We start from the raw sequence: 19,536 nt of genomic DNA on the forward strand, positions 1-19,536 counted from the left end.
CGGCGCTGTCCCCGCGCTCAGACAAAGAGCAGGCGCGCAGGGCCTCCCTCCCTCCCGACGTGCACTGTGGCCGTGGCCCACATCAGCCGTGTGTCTGAGGAAGTGTGCGGAAGGGAACCCTCAGAAATACGGTGCCGGAGAGGAAGCAGTGCCCAGCCCTCCCCGCCCTCACTCCCACCTCTCGCCCTCCGCAGACATCCCCGACCCCCCGGTGGCCCCGAACGTGACGGACGTGGGAGACGACTGGTGTGTGATGAACTGGGAGCCCCCAGCCTACGACGGCGGCTCCCCCATCCTGGGTGAGCCCCGTGCGCTCGGGCAGAAACCAACTCCAGGGTGGCCTCAGATCTCTCTCGGGTCCGACGGCTCAGGCAGGCTCTGTAACTAGCGAGGATACTCAGAGGTCCACCGATACCATGTCTGGACTGTGCTCTTTTCTGTTATTTACACTCAGTGTCTTGGTTTTTCAGTTTTCTATTTTTCTTACTTTTTTGACACAGGATCTTGCTATGTAGCCCAGGCTGGCCTCAAATTCGTGATCTTCCTGCCTCAGCTTCCCGAGGGCTGGGATTACAGCTGTGCGCCACCTATTTACCTATTTATTTAAATTTTTGCAATTATGGTGATGAATCCAGGGCCTAATTCCTGAGCTATACCCTCAGCCCATTATTTATTTATTTAGTTAGTTTTCTGGTACTGGGGAGTCGAACGCAGGACCATGCACCTTGGGGGAAGGTGCGGGTACCACTGAGCTCCATCCCCAGCCCCTCATTCTTTATTTTTTGTTTTGGGACAGGGTCTCACTAAGTCACTAAGTTGTCCAGGCTGAGCTCACACCTGCAATCCTCCTGCCTCAGCCTCCCAGAGCGCTGGGTGACAGGTGTGCACGCAATGCCTGACTTCAGTAGCTAATCTGCAAGTAACTATAAGTGTGACTTCCGCTGTTCTGGTAAAACAATGCTTAGTTCCATAGGATTATGTCACAAAGAAGTTTCTGTTGCCATTAAATGTTTAGAATCATTTGTTTCCCCTGTGTCACGGGAACTTTCGTTTCCTCTTCGTGGCTTCCTGGTCGGCTCAGTTGCAGCGAATAAGCTCCCACCTGCCTGTTTCTTTTTTGTTTTCTTTTCTTTTTCCGGTACTCGGGATTGAACTCAGGACCTTGCGCTTGTGAGGCAGGTGCGGTGCCACTGAGCCTAAGCTCCAGCCCCTGCCTGCTCCCACTTTTCCTCTTTTTCCTGGCACAACTCCACTTTTCCTCTGGTCCTGTTTTCCTTTTCGTTTTTTGGTACCGGGGATCAAACTCAGGACCTTGCCATTCTGAGGCAGGTGGTGGAGCCACTGAGCTAAATCCCCGGCTCGAGGTCTGGTTATTGTTTTTCTCTTAGATTTACTTTCTGACCACCACGCAGAACACAAAAATCGAACCTATTACTGGGGGCCCAAGAGTGGTCTGGACGCAGGTGCACCCCACGTGACGTTTGCATCATGTCGAGCGCAGCTGTCCCCTCGTTTACCGTTTCCTTAACATAGCTCGTTGCAAAGGCCCTGGGTTCAAGTCCCGGGACAAGAAAAAGACAAAATTTATATCCATGTTATACCCATGCTCACATACATGTTCAGTACCATATGCAAAGTATTAGTGCCCAAAAAAGCCACAAATAAACAAAAACCAGGCGTGGCGGTCACACCTGTAATCCTAGCACTGGGAGGGACATCGGGGCAGGGAATTCAAGCCCAGCCTGGGTAACAGTGAGACCTAATCTAAAAAAAAAAAAAAGAAAAAGTATACCTTAACTCGGGAAAAAATACTCACAATATGACAATCAGATCTTTGCATTTGAAATTCGGGTGACTAAGTCCAAAAGTAACGCATTAGAAAACTTAGGGAGGCCAGGCATGGTGGCGCACGCCTGTAATCCCAGCACTCGGGAGGCTGAGGCAGGAGGATCACTGTGAGTTCCAGACCAGCCTGGGCTACATAGTGAGTTCCAGGTCAGTCTCAACATAGGGAGACCCTGTCTCAAAAAAAACACACAAAAAAAAAAAGAAAAGAAAACTTAGGGAGGGCTGGGGATCCGCGCCTGCCTTGCAAGCGCAAGGTCCTGAGTTCGATCCCCAGTAGCAACCAACAAACAAAAAAGACAAAAAAAGAAAACAGGGAACTGTAGACGTCTTTCCATTAACAGCAAACAAGACAAGAATGCTCCGTCTTGTTACTGCTGCTCCTTACTGTCCTGGAAACATGTAGATGGGAGGAACACAGCCCTGGGGTGCAGCTCAGGGTAAAGCACTTGCCTAAAATGGGCCAGGCCCTGGGTTCAAAACCACAGCATCCCAGGCAAAAAAGAAAGAGAGATCAAAGTGAAAGGAGACCCAGAAATGCTAACCCTGACATAACTCGGGGCACGTGAGGGCCCTGGTGAGCTGCAGCTCACGGTACAGCCTCTCCCAGCACGGGCCTGGCCGTCTCAGTGTCCGCTGTGCAGAGCCGAGTTTCCAGGTGAGCTCTTGGAGCTCCTGGGATGAGAGAAAGCTGCCCGCAGCTGATCCCCGCGGCTCTTACCGCGTCCGTCTCGCCGTCTGTGGTCCGTGTTCACCGTCATTTCCCCGTGAAGACCCATGAGAGGCCCCCACCCCCAGCCGGCCTCTGACCGCTCCGGCCGCCTGCAGGGTACTTCATCGAGAGGAAGAAGAAGCAGAGCTCCCGCTGGATGAGGCTGAACTTCGACCTCTGCAAGGAAACCACATTCGAGCCCAAGAAGATGATCGAGGGCGTGGCCTACGAGGTCCGCATCTTCGCGGTCAACGCCATCGGGATCTCCAAGCCCAGCATGCCGTCCAAGCCCTTCGTGCCCCTGGGTGAGTCTCAGGCAAGGTGTCCGGTCCCGGGCATCACTGCTGCCTGTGTCACCATGGGCCTCCAGCTTCCAGCTGGAACAAGCCGGAGGCTTCCTAGAGCGGCAGGCCGGCAGGGGGGAGGGAGATGTAATCAGGGACCAGCTGGGTATTGGGGGGGTACGCTCAGGAGGCAGAGGCAGGAGGATCTCTGCAAGTTCCAACCAGCCTGGGCTATATAGTAAGGCTCTGTCTCAAAAAACCAAGAGAGACAGACAGACATACAGACAGACAGATAGACAGATGTCACCCAAATTACAATTAGAAGCAATTTTCTAAGAAGTTAAAACAAAAAAAAAAACACCTCTGTTAGAGTTGAATATCTGCACTCTGTGGGCCCTGGAACTGATTTCCAGGAGCCCCGTTTCCACCCTGCAAGCAGGAAGCTGAGCCCATTGGGGCGTTTCTCCTCCCGAGGTGCAAGCAGACCTGGTATGACTGCAGTGTTACGGCCAAAGCAGACCGACGGTGTCCGCGGCCAGAGCCTGAACTGGACACCCGTTTCTCTGCTCAGGACTACTCCTTACGTTTTTCTACCAACCAAAAGTCACTTCAGAAGGCAAAAAAAAAACTAAAAAAAAACAACCACCTCCCCTATTTTAGGGTGCTCAGCTATTTTTTTAGTAGCAAGAAAATTCAGTATAAGAATTTGTACTGTGAAGGTACAGGCTGGTGGGAAATGGGTTCCAGTTCACTGGACCCCAAACCTTTGACCTCTCCGACTTGTCGGGCTCCTGGGCCCCACGCCGACCCCAAACGTGGAGAGAGTGGAGGTCGCGGGCCAGGTCTCCTGCGGGTCGGGCCTTCACCTCTGAGTCGCGGGAGGGGGCTCCGGGTCCCTCTCCCTCGCCAACCGCTCTCCCGTCCTCGTCCCTCTCCTCTGCAGCTGTCACCAGCCCCCCGACTCTTCTGGCTGTCGACTCTGTGACAGACACGACCGTCACCATGAAGTGGCGGCCCCCAGACCAGATCGGGGCCGCAGGCCTGGATGGCTATGTGCTGGAGTACTGCTTCGAAGGGAGTAAGTACCGGGCCGCAGTGCTGCTCCTCCCGTTTCTTTCCTGCCCAGAGCGAGATGGGGCACATGGCATCCCCCGAGGTGTCTAGGTGGTGTCTTGAGGGCAGATAAACCACGTCCTGGGTAGGTGACACCGCCAGGCGACACGAGGGACCTCCGTTCCTGGAACTGGTCCAGTTGCCTGGGCGCCCAGCACAATGCTGTCTGGCCAGGAGGAAGCACGTTTAGAAACCCGAAACCTGTCCCTCGCAGAAGCCCGCCAAGTATTAGGGAGTCATCCCCCCCGGGGAAGCGGACAGAAACTATCCGGCTGCCCGCAGGCCCTCTGCTTTCTTATTTATTGTTGTTTTATGTGGGGGTCCCGGGGATCGAACTCCGGTCCTTGCACTTGCAGGCAGCCGGCAGAACCACTGAACTAAATCCCCGGCCCTGGCCCTCTCTGCTTTCTTAAGGGAAGGAGCAAAACAAAAATGAAGATTTAAGACTAGCTCTTAATTCTAAAGCAAACACCATTAAATCCCGGAGAGCATAAGTAGGTGCGGTATGTGGCAGGAGCTCAGCGGGGCTTGGGTTTCTGACAGTTTCATCACTTAGTTGTAGGATAGGAAGAGAAACAAGGCCAAAAGGAATCCCTGACAGAGTAATGGGTGGAGAGAAAATGGCCCTAGAACACTTGGGCTGGGCGTACTTGTGGCCGGACTGCTGTGACGTTCGGAAGGGCGCTGTGTCTCTGGGTTTCTTCCTGTCATGATGAGGAAGGGGTGGCGTCCGAATGTGGGTGAATGGAGTCGCCCTGGGGGGAGGCCGGCGCCGCTCCGCCAGGAGCCCGTTCGCACCCTGCAAAAAGAAGCCTAAGGCCTAACCGCTGAGGACAGCCTGGGACCCCAGACGTTAGCATGCGCACTGCAGGAGAAGGGAGAAGGCCCCTGGCTGCTTTGCGGGAGACCCAGGGGGTGAGCATGGTGCACCTGACCCAGAAGAAAACCACCGTGGAGCAGCAAGAGTCAGGAAGAGAACACAGTGGGAGAGGAAGCCGAGCCAGCTAGCTCAGCCGGCCGCCTGGAGGAAGAGGAGAGGAGACGAAGTCACCCAGCGTCCCTTCTCTTCTTGCTCCCTTGAAGAGCACTATGCCTGGCTTTGCCAGGACTTAGAAAGCCTCTAATGCAAACTTATGGGCACTTAACGCCAAGGTCCTGGGGTTACCGCAGCAAGAGAGGCAGGTATGACAAGAGAAATCTCCCGTGCTCTCTGCAAAATACAGTTTATGCCCAGCCGTTTGTCTCATTTTACAAAACAATCATGAGCACACCCTTGGTTTTTTACTGCCCAGCCAGCAGGGTTTCCCGGTCTTGAACATGTTGTGGGCTTCTGAACGTGAACCTGCTGTGTATATGCAAATTAGAGCCAATTCTTTACTCTTTTCTTTCTGATAGGTTTAAAAAGTAAGAAGACACAGCAAAATGACAGGTGGCTGTCATTTTGATGTTACCACCTTAGATAAAATACGACTTTCTCAGTGTATTTTACATAATCCTGTGTGTGGTCTGTGTAGATATATATGTATATGCAGCTATACATACGTATCAGTGCACAGTCATCATCATGTACAGATTCGCCACGTAACGTTTCGGAAGTTCTTTCGTAACACGTATATCTTCTCGCAGTCTTTTCTTGCGTTCTTTATGTGGCTGCCTTATCCTCCATTCTCTTAATGGCTGCTGTCCTCCACACTAATTCTCTGTACTGCTTCATGCTTTGGGACACGTCAGGTCAACTCTGCAAGAGCCTTTCTTACACGAGATTGCGTGTGGGTTTTTCTTGTTGGGGTTTTTTCTTTTGAACGCCTGCAGCGTTTGATTCTTGTTTTCTTCCTTCTCTCGTCCGCCCCTTCTTCTCTTTCTTAAACATTCACCTCGTGTAGGAATAACTCCCCCGCCCGTCAGACACCCTTTTCTTCCTGTTTTCCTCAGTGAGAGTGGCTCACATGCCAAGAGCCGGACTGGTTTCCCCCTGGTCTTTTTCAGTGCTGTTTTCAGCTGAAATTCTCTCTTTGGCCGCATCTCCGTTCTTTCTGCCAGCTCACTCCTGGTTTTCACACATCTGAGCTCTCAGAAGCACTGTGTGCTTAGCTTTGTCCAGTTCCGGGGCCCCTGTTTGGCCCCGTAGCCTCCTGGTGCCGGACACCTGGCTTCGTGCCCCTTCCTGGCACTCTGGGTGGGACCCCCGGGGTGGCCAGTCCTGTCCCTGTGCCCAGCTCCTCTCTGGGCACCGAGAAGGTCTCGTTCCCACCCCAGAGGGCTCCTCCGAGGCCGTGATGGGCCCGGGCGGGCTGCGCTTGTTTTCTTGACCAGGGTGCATTTCCATGGCAACCAGAGCGTCCTCCTGGGCTGCTGGGGCCAAATCCGTTCCCGTCCTACCGGGCGAGACCAGGGGAGCCCAGTAAATGTGGCTGCCCAGTCAGCAGGCCGCACCCCCAGAGCCCTCGGCACTGGACACCCACAGGCTGAGGGGGCAGGACAGGCCCGAGGACGGACAGACAGACAGACAGACAGGACGGACAGAGAGACAGACAGGCCCGAGGACCGTCCAGCCGGGGGTGCGGCTCCTCCTCCTGCGGGGCTGGCCCGCCCTCCAGCTCTTCCTCCCGCCCGCCCAGCCTCCTGTCTCTGCTCTTCTGCCCTCTTCCCTGGGGCGGGGCCACAACCAGGCCCGAAGCCCCCAGCGCGTCCGGTCTCCTTGTCACGTCCTGAGGACCAGGCTCTCCGCACACTTTGCGTCCATTACTAACAGAATGCTGGCTGCTGCGGGACTCTGGTGTGCGCCTGGGTGTCTCTAATCCCTTTAATGACGGCTTCTCAAAGGTACCTCCGCCAAACAGTCTGGTGAGAATGCGGAGGCCGCGGCTGAGCTGCCAGGTAAAGTACCGCGCCACGCTGTGCGCTCACATTTCGGGTGTCTGTGACGCGCTCACCAGGCGCCCAGCTACACCGCCCACACCGGGCCGGGGGGCGGGGGTCTTGGGGATCTCAGTCTTCAGTCTCTGGTGGGCATGATGCATACTCACTTTTATAGGAGCCGAGTTATTCATAAGCCCTGAATTCCGAGTATAAATTCTCTTCTTGTTGTGGACAAAGCTACTGCAAACTAAATTAAAACAAAAACTAAAGCAAACACACAAAAAAAGTAACTTTCCACAATGGATGAAACCATGATGGACTGTAAACATGTACTAATAAAAACTAAAATGTTTATTGCCGGGCATGGTGGCGCATACCTGTAATCACAGCACTTGGGAGGCTGAGGCAGGAGGATCTCTGTGAGCTCAAGGCCAGCCCAGGCTACAGAGTGAGTTCAAGGCCAGCCTGAACTACATAGCGAGACCCTGTCTCAAACAAAACAAAACAACCAAATTGGAATAAAACCGCTGCAAAATGCTTGGGGACAATTACTGTTATTCAGAGTACTTTAAGCGTGAGTAAGAGATCTTTCAGAAGTAGCCAAATCTGATAGCTTCTTCCTCCTGTTGACATCTATCTTAGCCACTTTAGGCCACCTGCCATTTCAATGCTTGAAAAATGCCCAACCTAAAGTGCAAGTCAGGAATGAAGTCGCGCCTGTTCCGTGTGATTTAATTACGCAGAAACCCCCAGGTGGAGCGGACTGGCGGGCTGGGGTGAGCTCTCTGACTGAGCCCCTCCTCCCCCTCTTCTGTTTCTTCCGGGCTGCAGCTGAGGATTGGATCGTCGCCAACACGGATCTGATCGACAAGACCAAGTTCACCATCACAGGGCTGCCCACGGACGCCAAGATCTTCGTGCGCGTGAAGGCGGTGAACGCGGCCGGCTCCAGCGAGCCCAAGTACTACTCCCAGCCCATCCTGGTGAAGGAGATCATAGGTTGGTGCCCGTCCCTCCGTGGGCCCTTCTTGCTCAAAACTGCTTTTGCTGCTACCTCTTTGATTTTATTTATTTTTTGTTTTGTTTTGGTACCGGGGATCAAACTCAGGACTTTGTGCTTGCCAGGCAGGCGGCCGCACCGCTGAGCCAAGTCCCGGGCCTTGTCTTTGATGTTTTTATGAGCGCTTCTTGGAAGTCAGAAATCTACTCTTCCGGTTTATACTGTGGCTCCTGGAGCACCAGATCACTAACAGGAGAGGGCGTGTGTCAACGCAGTAGTGCACATAGCCCACCGCAGCTCCCTGCGAGCTCACACTTGTCTCTGCAAGGGCCAGACCATTTGCACACCAGCAGGAGTGGATTCTGTCCCTTCTCAGGGCTTGGCTTCTGCACCGATGGTGTAAAGTGAGAGACTAAACCTGTCGGTGCCTTACCTGGATCACGTCAGTGCCACCGCCCTCTGCTCTCTGTCCTTGTCTTCTTCACCACCACAAGTTCCTAGTTAAAATAAAGGAGCCAGGCTAGGCGTAGTGGCCCGTGCCCATGATCCCAGCTACTCAGGAGGCTGAGGCAGGAGGATTCCAAATTCAAAGCCAGCCTGGGCAATGTAGCAAGACTCTGTTTGAAAATCAGCTTTTTAGGGCTGGAGACCTAGCTCAGTAGTAGGGCACTTGCCTAGCACATGGCAAGGCCTGGGTTCAATTCCCAGTACAAAAGAGATTAGAAAAAAAAAAAAAAAGCAAATGGTTTTGAGTGTAACAATATAAAAGGTCGCTGGAATGGCTTTAGAGTCCCCTTTGTGGCTAATGGTTAGGAAACTAAAACTTATCCCTTTTAGTGCAGAATCAAAGAACGTCCACAGCTGTCTGACAGGGTATTAAGTCTCCTTGCTCTCCGAATGAAACCTGCTATTCTTCACAGTTTTCAGCCAGAGTCAGCCACACTGCAGGACAGTGGAGCCAGGGACACAGGGATCCCGCTGCTCCGAGAGGCCACAGAGGAAAGAGGTTTCTCAAAAGCTAAAATAAGGCAGCTCACCTCCCTGAACCTTTTGTTAGTATAAAACATGGTTTTTCTCCTGAAATGCTACTTATATTATTATTTTCAAACAAACAAGTCAACATTTGTAGGTTTTAATTTCTGATAAGGTGACATATGAACCCACATGCACCAATGCTTCTGTGGGTCTCTAATAGTTTTTGTTTGAATGGATGTTTGCTTTTTGAGACTCTGTAGCCCAGGCTGGCCTCGAATGCTTGATCTTCTTGCCTCGGCCTCCCAAGTGCTGGGTTGCAGGAGTGCACTGTCCCATCCAGCCTTGTGATAACTGCTAACACTGTAACGGTACTGAGAGCAGGGAGTGGGACAGTAACCATTCCATGGCAAAGAACGCGGATCTGAGGACGTGGAGACCTGGAAGTGGACATGGTTTTACCATGGACTCGTGATGCGGCCTCCTGAGACCCTTGGGGAGTGAGTTAGGGAGGGGGCAGATGGATGGGTGGACGGATAAGTGACTGCATGAAGGAAAGCGTGAAGCGGGTACACTTCCTCAGTAGGAGACACCACGTAGGCTTAGTCCTTCTGTCACCTGTTGGCAGTGTGACCTTGAGACAGGAGATGTGACTCTTTAAGCCCTCATAGCTTCGTCTGCAAAGTAGGGGCGATAGAAATACTTGCCACACGAGGGTCCTGTGAGCGTCCAGTGACTCAGTCCGCGTCACTTGCTCAGCAGGCGCCTGAGTGCCCGCCCGAGCTTCACGGGGTGCTCGCCCAAGGATAGTCTTACTGTGAGGAGCCATGAAAACGTACGAGGGCCTGAGCGAGAGCCGGCGCTTTCCTGTAAGCGGGCGGCAGGCCTGTCCTGACCCAGAAATGCAGGGTTGCAGGGCAGTCAGGGGACTCCCAGGTCCGTTGTGGTGAAGCCCTCAGCGCGTCCGCTTGGAGCTTTGGGCCACATCGCCCGGCACGAGGTGCCAGGGGCGGACCTGAGACGGCGCGGAGACGGCGAGGCCAGGCCGGGCCCCTTCGGTGACCTCGCTGTAAATGACGCTCTTCACTCTTCCAGAGCCTCCGAAGATCCGGATCCCAAGGCACCTGAAGCAAACCTACATCCGCCGAGTCGGGGAAGCCGTCAACCTGGTCATCCCTTTCCAGGTGACCGCGTGGGCAGGTGTCGGGTTCGGCCGGCTTGGCTCGGCGTCAGCTCCCCAGCCCCCGGGCGCAGCTGCGTCTCTCTCTGCTCAGTGCCCCGCAGCCTCCAGGAATGCGTGCGGTGGGGCAAATAAACTTCCCGCTTTGCCTTTAATGAACCTGAACTTACAGGCACGCGCAGCTCGTGCTGCTGCTGTTCCCGCTCGCAGGTAGGGAAACTGAGGCATGGTGCGCGTCGGCGATCTAGACCCGACTGCAGGGCTCTGCGCCCAGCCCGGCCCACCATCCCTGGTCTCCCTGGTCGCGCAGGCTTTGGGGCCCATGGCACGCGCAGCTCGTGCTGCTGCTGTTCCCGCTCGCAGGTAGGGAAACTGAGGCACGGGGCACGTCGGCGATCTAGACCCGACTGCAGGGCTCTGCGCCCAGCCCGGCCCACCGTCCCTGGTCTCCCTGGTCGCGCAGGCTTTGGGGCCCGCAGCGCGGAGCCCCTCCCAGTTTCCCAGCTGGGAAAACCAAAACCTCCGCCCTCCGGGCCCCCCGGGACCAGCTGAGTTCTCCCTGCTCCCCTCCAGGGAAAACCAAGACCAGAGTTAACTTGGAAGAAAGACGGCAAGGAGATCGACAAGAATCAGATCAACATCCGCAACTCGGAGACAGACACCATCGTCTTCATCAGGAAGGCCGAGCGGAGCCACTCGGGGAAGTACGACCTGCAGGTCAAGGTGGAAAAATACGTGGAGACCGCGTCCATCGACATCCAGATCGTGGGTGGGTCTGGGCGTGGGCAGAGCCTTCTGTCCCGGGGGTGCTGGTTCCAACTAGGAGCAGGAGCACCATGAGGAGGGCGCTGTGTAAATGTCCTTAAGACTAGAAAAAGAGATAATGAGCAATGTCGGTTAGCGTTCCAGAATAACCTTGAACCAGCTGGGCATGGTTGCACCTGTCTGTGATCCCAGCATGCAGGAGGCTGAGGCAGGAGGATCGCTAAGGGTCTGAGGCCAGCCTGTGCTGCCCAGTTCAAGGCCAACCTGAACTACATAGCGAGACCCTATCAGGAAAAAAGGAAAACCAAAACAACCCCCCACAAAAGACTTTCAATTAGCCAAAATCGCTAATCATGAGAAAATGAGGACACATAGTCAAGAAAAATTAATTCGCACACTTTTTTTAGTACCGGGGATCGAACTCAGGACCTTGTGCTTGTGAGACAGGCGACGGAACCACTGAGCCAAATCAGCCAAATCACCGGCTGCTTTTGCATACTTTTTGGTGAAATCCGTCTGTACTTTCCGACCCGGTGCTGTCTTGCTCTTGGTCTCGAAGCTCCCCGCTGATAAAACTGTCTCGCACTGTGGGACTGTTCCACTAACGACTACTGCGGATTCCAGATGTAGCTCAACACGTTTCTTGTTGCACCTACCGTTCCCTAATTACGAAGTCTGAATGGAGAAATCCCTTGTGTGTAAGGAAGGCGAACCTAAATCAGGGCCTGTGGTGAAGCAGTGGGCGGGCCGTCCATCGGGCTATTGAGGATAAACAGGGCTCATGCATCCTTCTATCCTTCTTGAACTGCTCTGTAATCTTTGCCATGGCGCACGCCTGTAATCCCAGCCTTCAGGAGGCTGAGGCAGGAGGATCGCCATGAGTTTGAGGGCAGCCTGGGCTACATGGTGAGCCGACCCCGTCTCAAAAATAAATAAATAAATAAAATAGGAGTGGGGGTGTTGTAAGAGCCACGTCGGAGGACGCTTCCTGCACCAGACGGGGACAGGGGTGGACGGTGGCCCGGTGGTGACCCTGCCTCCGTCCCGCAGACCGTCCGGGGCCCCCGCAGGCCGTGAAGATCGAAGACGTCTGGGGGGAGAACGTGGCGCTGACGTGGTCTCCGCCCAAGGACGACGGCAACGCAGCCATCACGGGCTACACCATCCAGAAGGCCGACAAGAAGAGCATGGTGAGCGCTCCCCCCGGGTCCTCGGGCGGCCTGGGAGAGCGGGAGGGACGGGCCTGGGCACACACCTGCGATCCCGCACTCGGGAGGCTGAGGCGGGAGGGTTGCGCCCGATGGAGGCCAGCTGCGTATTTTGGTTTCCTGAAGTTGCGAGCACCTTCTCTTCCTCCCAGGAGTGGTTCACTGTCATCGAGCATTACCACCGAACCAATGCCACCATCACGGAGCTGGTCATCGGGAATGAGTATTACTTCCGGGTCTTCTCGGAGAACATGTGCGGTCTCAGCGAGGACGCGACCTTGACCAAAGAGAGCGCCGTGATCGCCAAGGACGGTGAGTCAGGCGGGGTGGTGCTGGGGAAGCTCGGGGCTCAGAGGCCAGGAGGGAAGCTGGAAAGGCGGTGTGGGGGAGGCGCCGGCCCAAAGGAGAGGAAGGCAAGGCAGGGCCACTCGGGGAAGCCACCACTTTGCGGAGGACTTCTGCGGGGGGTATTGCGTTCTCACTGCAGCTTGTATTTTTTACCTTACTTATCTTGTTTTTGAGACAATGGCTCACTAGGTAGCCCAGGCTGGCCTCAAATTCATGGAAACGCTCCTGCCTCAGCCTCCCCAGTGCCGGGATTACAGAGATGCGGTCACCACACTGGGCTGTCGTTGCAGTTTTCCTATTTGTAAATTTGAGCTTTAATTCATTCCAGTTTCTGGGCATGGATCTGAGATGGCTAACAGCACCAGGAGAGACACTAACTTCTGGGTTTCCTATTGTTTTATTCTTGGGGAGCCTCAGTGGAGCTACACAGGGGGGCTTCTCTGCAGAGGAAGGAGAAGCTGAATTCTGTCTGTATCTCCACGTTTCCCCTTCACTGGCTTCTCCTTTAGTAGCCCCTCCTCGTGGTTCCACAAATTTCAGTTGAAATACTCAGAAACGAGCCAGGGGTGGCGGCACGGGCTTGCAAAGGACACATTCTCAGGCCAGCTCGTTTTCCCAACATATCTGAATGCTCCTTTTTAAGGTAAAGTCTACAAAAACCCAGTGTATGAGGACTTCGACTTCACGGAGGCACCGATGTTCACGCAGCCCCTGGTGAACACCTTCGCCATTGCAGGCTACAACGCCACCCTGAACTGCAGTGTGAGGGGAAACCCCAAGGTATGCATGGCTGTGGCCCCCGCGGGTCCCTGACCTGCGGCTGTCATGCTGCAGTGGCCTCCAGGGACACGGACGGACTGGCCCGGCCTGCTGTGTCTCCCGGGCTGCTGTGTGCAGTGGAGGTGATTAGGTCTGCATTGTTCAAAATATAAGTCAAAGAAACAAGAAAAGAAAAGCACCTGATTCTGAAAGAGCTGACAGGGAAGGAAATGGAAATCATGTGGGTTCACCGGGAGGCCAGGCGGTGCGGGCCCACCGAGTCAGGGACAGAGGGGACCACAGTTCCACTGTCACTCGGGGCAGGTAGGAGCGGGGCCCTGCAGAAGGTGCCTGGGCACTTGGGTGTGGCCTTCTGCACACATGGCCTGGTCCCTGGGGTCCTGAGCTCCCTGAGGGGAGTCAAATCATTTTCCCTCCTGTTTGCTGTGACTCTGGGGAGGAGCCGGAAGCCACGCATCAGAGACCTGTGGGTCAACCTTGAGTTTAGAAACATTTGGCCGACCAAGGTGCACAGGATGATGACTTGGTAAAACTGCACCTTGTAAGGGACCCCATCCGACTCCCCCACGCCGGGTGGACACTGTGTGCAGAATTCACTCACCTCAGAAGGAAAGATTCGAGACCTCGTGGGTCACCCTGAAACGTCTCTGGGTCTGTCTGGAGGGTTGCCCTTGTTGTGCACTGAACAAATGTGCTTTTCATCTCAGAGCCGCTCGTTTGCTCTCTCGCCAAGCACTCAGTGGGGTTTAACCTGGGAGAAGCAGTGCCCACGCCGGTTATTCCTCTTCCCAGGTTGCTCTTTCCGAGCTGCGCTTCCAGTGCCGTCACTGGCTTCCCCTTTAACGTGCTCTGCACAGGTTAACTTGGACCTAACTTTGTGCAATCTGAACTTCAGCCCAAAATCACCTGGATGAAAAACAAAGTGGCCATCGTGGACGACCCGAGGTACCGGATGTTCAGCAACCAGGGCGTGTGCACGCTGGAGATCCGCAAGCCCAGCCCCTACGACGGAGGGACGTACTGCTGCAAGGCCGTCAACAACCTGGGCACTGTGGAGATCGAGTGCAAGCTGGAGGTGAAAGGTATGAAGGCTCCCTTCGCCTTCCGGTCCCCCATGCCGCTCCAGCACTGGGGGAGGCTGAGGCAGGAAGAGCTCCACCAGTGCGAGGCAGCCTGGGCTGCACAGCGAGACCCTGTCTCAAACAGCAGACAAACTTAGGGGAGGGAATTCGGGAAAGGGCATTCATTCTTCCCGTTCACACTCACCGCGCTGTGTTTGTGAAAGGCTGCGGGGTCGCTTAGTACCCTTATCTTTACCTTCTGCGATGCGTGCGAATGAAAGGAACGTTAACTTCAGGGAGCCGTTAGTGTGCGCAGCGTGGTGACAATGATTGGAGCTGGGGAAGGAGACTTTGGTGACGCTGTCCACCCCCAAAGAGAGCCTGCAGCAAAAACTCACCTGATGAACTTACATTCAGGGAATCTGCACTTTTACTTTACGTATCTGTGAACCTCTACAGAGACAGTTAGAGATATGCATAAGCGTGCTGTTGGTGTTTGATGTTACGTGTGTAGAATGTAGCGCACACACTGGGCGTGGTGTTGCACAGCTGTGATCCCAGCACTCTGGGAGGCTGAGGCAGGAGGGTTGTTGGGAGTTCGAGGCCAGCCTGGGCTACACTGTGAGTTTGAGGCCAGTCTGAACACTGAGACCCTGTCTCAAAGAAAAAGAAAAAGAAATGTGGCAACTAATATAAACCAAGAAAACACATGAGGACTTATGTGGTAGAGAAGTCTCAGCATAAACTGCGATCTTAATCAGGTTTCATCTTAACTTACTGTACTTTTTATCCTGCGAGAATGTAGCTCAGCAGTGCTGCGCCTGCCTGGCAAGCACAAGGCCCTGAGTTCAATTCCTGGTACACACACACAAATTTATCCTGAAGTTTTTCTTGACAATCAAAACCTACTGGGGACACCATGAGAACCCTCAGAAAGTCACTCTGAGATAACGGGTGACGCAGTTCTCTTGTGTTTTCTGTCACCCTTCCCGGTGTCATGTCGCGGGTCTGCGACCACCAGTCTCCTTTTCTCTACCCCTCCTCGGGGAAAAAAGATGACTTTGTCTATTTTAGAAAACCATAGTGAGTGCTTAAGGGATCTATTTGTTAGTGTTTTAGTCCTTTTGAAAAATAAGGTGCAAGAAACTTCTTGGCCAGAGTAATTTCCTTTTATAACTTTTGAGAAGCCATATTCTTTCTCTTATGATTTCTGTCCTCAGTGTAGAGTCATAACTGAGTGATAAGAAAAATTTTATTTTTATCTCATAAGCATAAGTGTGTAATATTAGAAAAACTCAAAGCTTGCTACTGAGACAGATCTTCCACATTTACTACTTTTAGCAGCTTTATTAAACATATATGGCTGGGTGCCTGTAATCCCAGCACTCGGGAGGCTGAGGCAGGAGGCTCACTGTGAGTTCGAGACCAGCCTGGGCTACATAGTGAGTTCCAGGTCAGCCTCAACTACATAGTGAGACCTTGTCTCAAAAACAAAAAACAAAACAAAACAAAACAAAAATGTATATGATGATGAAGTTCATACATTCAAATTGTCTGATTTCTAAACTCCCAGCCTTATTATTTTCAGGGTATTGTTGACACTTAAGTTCCAAGATGCCCTAAAACACAAAACAATTACCACTTACCAGTGCTTTAGAAAGTATGGAATTTGCTAACGACGTAAAATTATGCTTTCAAATGTGGCTTTCATATTTGAGTTCTTCCATAAAAGCAAGTAATGTTATACATATAGATGTTACCCTCTATTCGGTAATTACATAGGCTCTAGTTGTTGTGCAGCGACTGAATTCAGGGAGAGGAGTGTATTCGAAATGAGCTCACAGGAGGGTGTGCAATGTGTCACCCTGGCAGGGCTTTTGGTCCTAAAGTAAGGCTGGGACTGTACGTCCTCGAATTACTGGATCACAGGTCAATCTGAATCAAGTTAAGCTGTGTGAAAAAAAAAAAAAAGGTAAGAATCTACTGAGAATAAATAAATACTGGTGCAAATATTCTAATTCTACAGTGATATATCAAGGAGTAAATAACCCTGGACAACCGGTCCCGCTGGAGGGGCAGCAACAGGTTTACAAAGTTCATATCCCACCCGGATATTTCTACTTTCTGTTCCATTCCTTTTACACAAAAATGCACTCTGCATGTGAAGCTTGTCTTTCTTGTTTGCTTTTAACTGTATTTCTTAGCAGCTCATGGCTTGCAGTGTCTATGCCATGACCTAGGAAGGCCAAATTATTCAAGGGTCTTAAATAATGTACAAACTGTAGGGTTTGCCCGAAAACTAACAGCCTCCCGAGAGAAAGTCCGAGCGCATTCCGAGATGTTCTCTTTCTGTGGAACAGTAAGACCATCAAGACTTTGGAACCGATGACATCCACTAAATATTTTCATTTTTCAGATGTAGAAAAATGTTTGTCCTGGAAGATAGTTTTACAGACTCCTTTCCTTAGGTTCGTGGTGAGATTCAGAAAACGGAAGATTTTCACTTTGCTAAATTATAGAAAGAAACTATCCCATGTGTTTTTTAAGGAAGGAAGATCCGAGCTTTGGAAACCCTGTGGGATAAGATTCTCTGAACGTCTTTAACTCAGTGTCGTCAGCTCAGCCTTTGCAGGGGCCCAGATCGTTTCGTGTCAATGAATCTGAAAGGGAGGAAAATCTAAGAGGCGCCACACAGCACGTTAAGCAATAAATGAACCCGAGTCCGAGTGTGCTCGTGCAGTTCACCAGCAAAGTAAGGGTTTAGCAGCCAGGTAAACGCTGATGCAGATCTGAGCCCCATGTACAGTAGTCGTTTTGTGCCTTTCCATAGGTAGGGTCCCATGTGACCAGAAGATGAACACTTTCTCTTTAAAGTCTTGTAGGTCACGTACGGGCTCACCTTGTGGTCTGAGGGGAGTCTCTGTAGGTCAGTCACGCGCGGTGAGGTGACACGGGCACACACCGCACCCCTCTGTTATTCACACTTGATAATTTTGCCTTTTGGAATCTCAACATATATATATATGGACGCTAACATTTTGTACATCGCCTGTTTTTCTTTTGTTGAAAAACACTATATATATATATGTTGTAGGGTCTTTTTCCTTTGAAGCTAATGGTTTGGAAGCTCATACCATCAGACTGGTTTCGCCAACTACTCTGGCAAGGCGGTTGTGCGTATTAATAAGTCTTTACACATTAATGAGCCCCTCGGCGTGCCTGGACCCCACCCTTTATTCCATGTGCTTCTCCCTCCCACACCCTTCGCACGACTAAGGATTAATGACGCCGTAATCATTAATGGTCACCGTAACTGTCATTTCCTCCCACCAGTGCCCGGCTTTGGTGCCCGCAGTATTAATGCTCACGACCTCTCTCTCTCTCTCTCCCCTCCCCGTTTCTCTTAGTCGTAGCACAGTAAGGATTTGTGAGTGTAAATTGTCGTCTAAGGTAAGCTTTCATATGGCTTCGGCATATGAAGCTCATGCCTGTCCCCGCCATACCCAGCCTGCGGAGTATGGCATGGTTTTCGTGACGCGAGCCGATGAAAATAGACCCTTGGAGCCGCTAACCTGGTAGCTTACTCTGCCTCTCGGCATCTTGAAATTAACAGCTAGCGCTCTGCCCCGCAACCCTCTCCGCTGACGCGAAGGCGCCGTAATCGCAGTAGAGCATGAACGACAGCATTTACTGTGGATGGAAGCGAATGGTTCCCTGCACTCTGACTTCTTTGCATCCAGGAATGGACGTAAACAGCATCATTTCTACCTATCTGCGACTTGAGTCCTTTTGTTTTTTTTAAGGAGAATGATTTTCTCAGATTTGCATTCAAGCAGTGTTGAGAATGTTCCAACAGCATGCTGGTTTTGTCTGGCTATGAGTTCGTTAGCAAGTAGCGAAGCACGGTATGGAAGGGACCGTGCAGCGTGGGGTTTTCCTGGGTTTTCCGTTTTCCAATGTCACTCAGACACTGCGAAGGTAGGTGTGAGGATCCGTGGGCATCTCTCTCGCCCTCCCGAGGTTTCACAGTTCCCACTCTTGCACTTTGGCAGCGTGGAAGTGGTCCAAGTGAAAGGGAATCTGTGTGTGTTTTGTTGTTGTTGGGTTTTTTCCCTCCCTTCTCCAGTGTGCTCGGACTGGATTTCCCACTCTTGCACTTTGGCAGCGTGGAAGTGGTCCAAGTGAAAGGGAATCTGTGTGTGTTTTGTTGTTGTTGTTGGGTTTTTTCCCTCCCTTCTCCAGTGTGCTCGGACTGGAGCGTCTCATGCCTAATCACAAAGGGCATTAGCAGCGTGGGAACTGACCTCCCTGTGAGCCCAAAGCATTTATTTTGCGGTGCAGGAGGACCTTCACGCACTTTGGCAGCGTGGAAGTGGTCCAAGTGAAAGGGAATCTGTGTGTGTTTTGTTGTTGTTGTTGGGTTTTTTCCCTCCCTTCTCCAGTGTGCTCGGACTGGAGCGTCTCATGCCTAATCACAAAGGGCATTAGCAGCGTGGGAACTGACCTCCCTGTGAGCCCAAAGCATTTATTTTGCGGTGCAGGAGGACCTTCACATCGGCTAAAGAGGCGTCCCAGGACCTCCTCCGGGGGGCGTTTGCCACCGTTTAAGGCTCTCGGAGGGAACACAGCTGGGGATGGGCGGCCGGGGCTCTGCGGGGAGTGGAGCGATGCCCGGCCCCGACTCCGCGCTGACCCCGGCCTGCCCCGCAGGCGGGCTGTCCTTCTGCAGGCTGCTCCTTCAGGGCGTGCCCCCCAACATCATCGAGTCCTACCTGCGCGACCTGCACTCCAGCCAGCCGGACCAGGACTGAGGCCGGCGCCTGCGCTCAGCTCCGCTGCTGTGCAATCCGCTTGGGAGGAGACAGAGTTTTCTGGTTCCCCACCAGGCCCCTCGTGTGGTCATTTTCTTTCCTCCTAATGTTAAAGAGAAGAAAACAAACAAACAAGCAGTTCGCACAAATTGCTTCATTAAAAATTGCAAACGGAAACCTCAGTGGCTGTCTGCACTTTGCGGGGTATTCTCTTCCCGTCTGTGTCTGTGGTGGGGAGGAGAGGCAGCAAAAGCAAGTCCTTCAGTTTAAAGTCAGAGGCTGAAAATGCTTTTTTAAAATAATGTTATTGTAAAGAGAAGAAAACAAACAAACAAGCAGTTCGCACAAATTGCTTCATTAAAAATTGCAAACGGAAACCTCAGTGGCTGTCTGCACTTTGCGGGGTATTCTCTTCCCGTCTGTGTCTGTGGTGGGGAGGAGAGGCAGCAAAAGCAAGTCCTTCAGTTTAAAGTCAGAGGCTGAAAATGCTTTTTTAAAATAATGTTATTGTTTTGGGTTTTTGAGACAGGGTCTCACTATGTAGTTGAGACTGACCTGGAACTCACTGTGTAGCCCAGGCTGGTCTCGCTCACAGCCA

The 19,536-nt window shown here is 52.6% G+C and overlaps 1 protein-coding gene across 1 annotated transcript in view; it reads left to right on the top strand.

The window, feature by feature from the left end:
• The window catches only part of Mybpc1 (myosin binding protein C1), a 62,820-nt gene extending 43,709 nt beyond the window's left edge, over window positions 1–19,111 (top strand). Inside the window, exons 23-34 of the mRNA XM_033763502.1 lie at window positions 195–299; window positions 2,674–2,862; window positions 3,785–3,919; window positions 6,778–6,831; window positions 7,645–7,812; window positions 9,881–9,969; window positions 10,539–10,734; window positions 11,781–11,920; window positions 12,091–12,250; window positions 12,930–13,066; window positions 13,962–14,148; window positions 18,838–19,111. Of these exons, the coding sequence (XP_033619393.1) occupies window positions 195–299; window positions 2,674–2,862; window positions 3,785–3,919; window positions 6,778–6,831; window positions 7,645–7,812; window positions 9,881–9,969; window positions 10,539–10,734; window positions 11,781–11,920; window positions 12,091–12,250; window positions 12,930–13,066; window positions 13,962–14,148; window positions 18,838–18,938 (1,661 nt within the window). The 3' untranslated portion in view covers window positions 18,939–19,111. The remainder of the gene's footprint in view (window positions 1–194; window positions 300–2,673; window positions 2,863–3,784; window positions 3,920–6,777; window positions 6,832–7,644; window positions 7,813–9,880; window positions 9,970–10,538; window positions 10,735–11,780; window positions 11,921–12,090; window positions 12,251–12,929; window positions 13,067–13,961; window positions 14,149–18,837) is intronic.
• Window positions 19,112–19,536: the final 425 nt, after the last annotated feature.

This window comes from Fukomys damarensis, unplaced genomic scaffold (genome assembly GCF_012274545.1).
Source record: "Fukomys damarensis isolate Sample0158 unplaced genomic scaffold, DMR_v1.0_HiC HiC_scaffold_15, whole genome shotgun sequence".
NCBI lineage: Eukaryota > Metazoa > Chordata > Mammalia > Rodentia > Bathyergidae > Fukomys > Fukomys damarensis.